Genomic DNA, 6183 nt, shown 5'->3' with positions numbered 1-6183 from the left:
CATTAACTAGATTTTTGGTGAATAATACGTGAAACTAACAAGCTGATATGACATTACCCATATGCTAATATGTTTGCCACATTAGATTTTAGAAATAGCAAAAATTAACTTAATGATTTAGTAGTTATTGTTTGGTGAGGATTGAAATTTTAAAATTTGAAAAGTAAAAAAATTAAAATATATGGATTAGATTCATAACTTTCATAAAGTACAGGGATAAATTGTAAAATTTAACCAAGAAAAATACAATATCTTTTACTTAGAAAATATATATTATTTTATTTAAATGAATAAATTGATAGAATGAAATTCATTAAAAAAAACAATTAAACAAACTATAATAATAAAAATAATTCTCCCATTCTTTTCTTTCTTTCCATCTTTTGCTCCTTCATTTCCTCTCTTTTTTACATTTCTTTCTCTCTCTTTCCTTTCTTTATTTTTTTCTTTTTTTTCCTTTCTATTTTCTCTCTCCCCAAACACAAAACCTCAAAATTACAAAAAGAAAAGGCTTTCTTTTTTGTAATCTCTCCTTTGTCAGATCTCTCGATGTTTTGCTCTTTCTATTCTCGGATCCTTTTCCTTATAGCTCAAAAATTGAGGTTAGAAATATATATATATATTTCATCTAGGATTTGCTCTTTTATAATTAATGGTTGTAGATCTAGGAATTTATATCCTTTAATTTTTCTTTGTGTTGAATTTCAGGTTTTCCATTTTCGCTTTTGTCTCAGCTCTCACTTCAATCAGGAATCATTATTGAGCTCAAAATTTTATTTTTGGCAGTTTTCCCCCAAATTTTGCATCTTGTTAAGGCAGGTATTTGAGTTCTAAATTTTCTTAGATTTTTTTATAAAAAATTGTTTTGCTTCTTTAATGAATGAGCAACTTTGTATTTATGTAATTTAAATTTAGCATTTTTTTTAATATAGTAGTTGATAGTGCAATACTGCAGTTTATAATTTATTAATGATAGATTTTTGGAGTAATTTATTAGAGAATCATAGTGCAATAAATGAAATTTGGAATTTACTTTTATCTGAATTTATTAATGTCTTCATTTCTGGAAACGGGTCTCTTTTAATTTTTGAAAATGATATGTTATCTGCTTTCCAGTTTAGGTAAAAGGGTTTAATTTAACTTTCAAAGATTGGTATGATTTTGCCATTTTTTTTCAATATAATCGGAATTTGATGCTCGCTTTGGTTTGCGTCTAGGTTTGCTGAATTTTATATTCTGTGGATAGTTTTGTTTTCCATTAACTGTTTTTAGTCTTTCTGTACGTGATGAAATTTTCTGTTGTTTCTCAATTCCCCATCTCTAGAGTTGTGCCGATATTTCCCAAGGAGTTTTGATTCCTTTTATGGTTTTAATACGTTTATGTATGCTATCACGATTCTTATGTAGCATTTCAATAAAGGACTGTCATGGTTGATCCACTTATAGCTTGTCGCGATGTATAAAGAGTGAGCATGTATTTTAAAACAAAAATAATGAACCTGTTGGAGTTGGAGTGCAAGTATGGAAAAGTGAGCGGAAAAAAGGCATGGTCTTTATTTCTTCTTCCTTTTTTGTTGTTTATATATGTATTTTAATTTTGCGTGTATTCTATATATTTTTTTTTCAGGTTTTGAGTTTTGGATGGTTCATCCCTGTTGCTAAGGCTTTGTGTGTGATTACAAAGAGATGAGTCACACAAAACATGAGCGGGAAGATGGAATGCTCTCTAAGGATCAGACAGAATCGCCATATATCGATGATGGTAGCTGTGGAGGAGGTGGAGCTGGGGGAGTTGTTCTGAAGAAAGGACCGTGGACATCAGCTGAAGACGCGATTTTGATTGACTATGTGAAGAAGCATGGTGAAGGCAACTGGAATGCTGTTCAGAAGCACTCTGGACTATTTCGTTGTGGAAAGAGTTGCCGCTTACGTTGGGCTAATCACCTGAGGCCGAACTTGAAGAAAGGGGCATTTACTCAAGAAGAAGAACAGCTGATCATTGAACTCCATGCAAAGATGGGAAATAAATGGGCTCGGATGGCAGCACATGTAAGTGTTCAATTCATTTACTGTGAATCTAGTTATTCTCATGATCTGTTGAATGGGAGAAATATATTGAACATAAAAGAAATTTTAGAATTACATGAAGAAATAGGATTCTTAATATTTGTGTTAAGATCTGTAGAATTGCAACCTCTGCCTAATCTATATACAGAATTTCTTAATTAGTATCTTCGAACACTTCCGTTCTGTAATAAATTTGGAGCAAGTTACACGGAACATTATGCAGTACCCTGATAATTGCACTTAACTGTTTTTCATTCTATCTGAGCTCCCCTTGCTGCATGTTTCTATCATTATTCATAACCAATGACCAGCCCAGATTCTAAGATTTACTTATGTTCTCACTGTGGATTGTTTAAGTCCTCTGATTTTGGTATCCTCAGTTTCAGGAAGATCCAAATTGAAACAGTAATTTTTAGTGTTCAAGGAGTCAAGTTTGTCAAGAGTTAAGGTGCCCTCATATGTTATAGCAGTGTCATTCTTGGCCTGGTTAAAGTTGTCTTCTTTGAGGGTTATAGAAATCCAGCTCCTCATATGCACTCTTCTAGCCCATCCCCTTTTCTTATCCCATCTTATTGCTAAAGTCTGAACTAAAATGCAAAATTTAGTCCATGCCTTAAAACACTGTAATGAACTCTATTATTGGCATATTTTTCTCAATAATGTAAATTTTGGGCTAGATGCAAAAGAATTGCCACATGCCTTCCAGAATTCTATGATAGTTATTCCAGCCTGGGAAATGCTAAGCGTTTGTGTGAAGCATGATAAAACCTTCAGTTGTAAGATTTTATGTACCTGTCTTTTAAGTGTCTGAAATAAAATTCTCTATGCCTTGTTATTTCTCTGCAGTTGCCTGGTCGTACGGATAATGAGATAAAAAATTACTGGAATACCCGGATTAAGAGACGCCAACGTGCTGGGTTACCTCTGTATCCTCCTGAAGTGTCCTTGCAAGCACTGCAGGAGAGCCACAGTACCAGTGTGGTTAATGGATTGGATAAAGGACCTAATGATATCTTGCAGAACAATAGCTATGAGATACCTGATGTCATATTTGACAGTTTAAAGGCCAATCAAAATGTGCTTCCTTATGTTCCTGAGCTTCCTGTTTTATCCGCTAGCAGCATGCTGATGAAAGGTCTAGGTTCTTCTCAATATTGTGGTTTTATGCAACCAACGATCCATCGCCAGAAGCGTCTTCGGGAGTCACCAGCCTTTTTTCCTGGTTACACTGGTGCTGTTAAAAACGAATGCCCTTTGTTTATGCAGTTTCAAGATGATATATCAGACAAGGCTGCTGGATCCTTTGGGCTGTCTTTTCCAATTGAACCAGATCCTGCAACAAAGAACTCCCAGCCTTTTGGTGTATTCCCAGGTAGCCATGCCCTTTCAAATGGCAATTTCTCTGCTTCAGAGCCCCCTTTGGAGGCTGTGAAGTTGGAGCTCCCTTCACTCCAATATCCAGAAACTGAATTAGGTAACTGGGGCACATTAACTTGCCCACCACCTTTACTTGAGTCTGTTGATGCTTTTATCCAGTCACCACCTCCAACCAGTGGACTGGAGTCCGATAGTCTTTCTCCCCGTAATAGTGGCCTGCTGGATGCTTTACTTCATGAGGCAAAAACTCTAAGCAGTGCAAAGAATCATGCATCTGACAAAAGTTCAAATTCATCTACCCCCGGTGATATAGCTGAAGGTTCAAATTTCAACATTTGTGAGACGGAATGGGAAAAGTGTGGTGAACCTCTTTCTCCAATGGGTAATTCAGCAACTTCTCTTTTCAGCGAGTGTATCAGTGCAAGTGGCAGTTCATTGGATGAACAGCCACCTGCTGAAACTGTTACAGGTGAGCACCTCTCTGATCTCCTCATGATTTATGCTTTTCATGCATTATTGAAAATTGAAAACTATCTTCCATCTTGTTAAAGGTTGATTTTTGTTATCAAGTATTGATGTTGACATATATCCCGTAGATCCCTGTGATGTATAAACTAGTTAAGAATGAGATAATTTTCAAAAGCCTGCCAATTTCTTAACCAAAAACCTTGGTGTAAACACATTATCAACTTGCTTTATGTGTTTTCCACTATTTTTATATCATCAAATTCATTTTGTTTTCTCCAGATATTTTATGATAAAGAGTCCTTGAATTTTGGATTGTTTTTCAGAGTCCCATCTGAAATCCGAACCAGCTGACTGTGTTTTGACCCCAGAGATACAAAAAGAGGCTCCTATTCGGTTGGACAGTAGTCGCCCCGATACTTTACTTGCTTCAAATTGGCTAGAGCAGGGTTCTGGTTACGATAAGGACCAAGCCATCTTGACCGATGCCATATCAAGCCTTCTTGGCGATGATTTGCGTAGTGAGTACAAGAATATGGCAGAAGGAACATCTATTTCAAGTCAAGCATGGGGTCTCGATTCTTGTGCATGGAATAACATGCCTGCTGTCTGTCAAATGTCTGAACTCCCTTGAGATCTGCTATCGCAATTGTATGAACTTCTCTGAAGCTTTTTTTGTTTGTTTGTTTCATTCATTCCATGATTTGATGTGGGTAGGCAATCGGACCTGATGTACTGAAAGTTCATTTGGGGTTGAGATCATCGTAATATGGTACCAGTCATGGATGTTTTTGGTCTGTTGTCTATGATGTTTTTTTTTTCTTTTTTTTTTTCTGTCGGAACTGTTGAATGCATGCATGCCGATATGGAGCTCTGAGGTATACAAATGCATTCTAGATGTTGTTATAACTTTTAGAATAACCATGCTCTTTTAGCATGGACTCCCCAGACAATGGTTTGCTATGTGATGCACATGTCTTAAGTGAAATGCTTATTTGTGGTAGGGTTGTCAATGGTGTCCGGTGGAGGGAAACACTATTTTAATTTATAGCTAGATCTCAAAAATTGTCTCCATTCATATACAATCTGTAGAATTCGAGCTTGATTTGAAGTTGAGGATTAAAAGTTCAGCTTGAAGTTTGGTTTAATTATTTATGTTTGAGTTTAAATTGAGAGTTGTGAGCTATCGGAGTGAAGAATTAGAATGCAGAAAGTTGTTTTATAGTTAGATCTCAAATAAAAACTTTGTTTCCATTTATTTGCAATCTTAATCAGTAATCAAGTGAAGCATGATTATTTATGTTTTAGCTTGAGTTTGGATTAAAATTTATTTTATAGCTAGATTTCTAGAAATTTATTCCATCATCTTCTTGATAAGTAAGTAATATAGCTTTTTGTAAGAAATTTGATAGAGCCAGCCTGAGATTTGATGTTTGACTCCAAGTTGGGCTTGATTTTTATGTTTAAGAGTTCAAACTGAGAGTCTTCAATAAGCTCATGAGAATGCATAAATTTATTTTATAGTTAAATCCCAAACAAAAACTGTTTCATCATTTTAATCACTAGTCAGGTGATTGCATTAACAAATTCAAGATTCCAAGTTGAGGTGGAATTGAGAATTTTTAATCAACTATGCAAACCAAACATTGAGAACTCTAAAACTTTTATGTCCATCTATATAGGTAATTTTAATCAGTAATCTAGCACTTTTTGTAAAAAAAAAAAAAATGAACGTGAGAAAAAGATATGCTCGAGCTTGAGTTAAAATTAAATATTTGAAGTTTGGCTTGGAGTTCGGTTTAATTTTTACTTTTGTGTTTTGAGTTTGAGTTAAAATTATGTTTTTAATAAGCTTAAGAGTTGCTCGAGTCAAGCGTTAGAAAGCACCAATTTGTATTTTAGATAGATCTTGAAAACTTTGTTTCCATTGATATACAATCATCTTAATAAGTAATCTTGACTTAAAAAATTCAAGATTGAATCACACAATTGTCAATTTGATTGTCACTGCGATGAATAACTTAAAATAGAGTAAACAAAAGATATAAATAATTATTTACGTAGTTCGGTTTCTCTACATCTGTGAAGCATAGTTTAGTGAATAAACCCACTATATTTTTCATTGAGTGAATCATGTCCTAACACTCCTCGATGCATAAACCTTATTTTTATATCTAAACACTAGACCACTCATTTCTAAATTCTCCTCCTAAGAACTTAAGTTATAAACACAAGTTGTTTACACTCAAGTGCACTCACAAAAATATGTTCCTC

At 34.5% G+C, this 6183-nt stretch overlaps 1 protein-coding gene across 7 annotated transcripts; it reads left to right on the top strand.

Moving 5' to 3' along the window:
- The first annotated feature begins 368 nt into the window (after positions 1–368).
- On the top strand, positions 369–5046 carry LOC107957239 (transcription factor GAMYB). 7 transcript variants are annotated; one of them, XM_016892711.2, is made up of 6 exons: positions 408–602; positions 709–819; positions 1408–1529; positions 1628–2049; positions 2914–3913; positions 4236–5046. In XM_016892711.2, exons 4-6 carry the CDS (start codon positions 1687–1689, stop codon positions 4541–4543), a joined length of 1671 nt encoding a protein of 556 aa, XP_016748200.2. In that variant the 5' UTR covers positions 408–602; positions 709–819; positions 1408–1529; positions 1628–1686; the 3' UTR covers positions 4544–5046. The 7 variants fall into 7 exon arrangements, with proteins under 7 accessions (XP_016748199.2, XP_016748198.2, XP_040968236.1 ...); XM_016892707.2 differs by having other exon boundaries at positions 1408–1544; XM_016892710.2 differs by lacking the exon at positions 1408–1529 and having other exon boundaries at positions 369–602; positions 709–815.
- Positions 5047–6183: the final 1137 nt, after the last annotated feature.

The sequence above is a fragment of the Gossypium hirsutum genome, chromosome A05 (genome assembly GCF_007990345.1).
Source record: "Gossypium hirsutum isolate 1008001.06 chromosome A05, Gossypium_hirsutum_v2.1, whole genome shotgun sequence".
In the NCBI taxonomy this organism is placed as follows: domain Eukaryota; kingdom Viridiplantae; phylum Streptophyta; class Magnoliopsida; order Malvales; family Malvaceae; genus Gossypium; species Gossypium hirsutum.
Note: the sequence above shows the minus strand (reverse complement) of the source record. Positions and strands in the feature narration are given on the sequence as shown.

Bases quoted from the DNA above. Each gene is read 5' to 3' on its own strand.
- LOC107957239 (XM_016892710.2), top strand. From the start codon at position 1,687: ATGAGTCACACAAAACATGAGCGGGAAGATGGAATGCTCTCTAAGGAT. The intron at 2,050-2,913 runs GTAAGTGTTCAA...ATTTCTCTGCAG, and splicing joins GGGCTCGGATGGCAGCACAT to TTGCCTGGTCGTACGGATAA. The intron at 3,914-4,235 runs GTGAGCACCTCT...ATTGTTTTTCAG, and splicing joins ACCTGCTGAAACTGTTACAG to AGTCCCATCTGAAATCCGAA.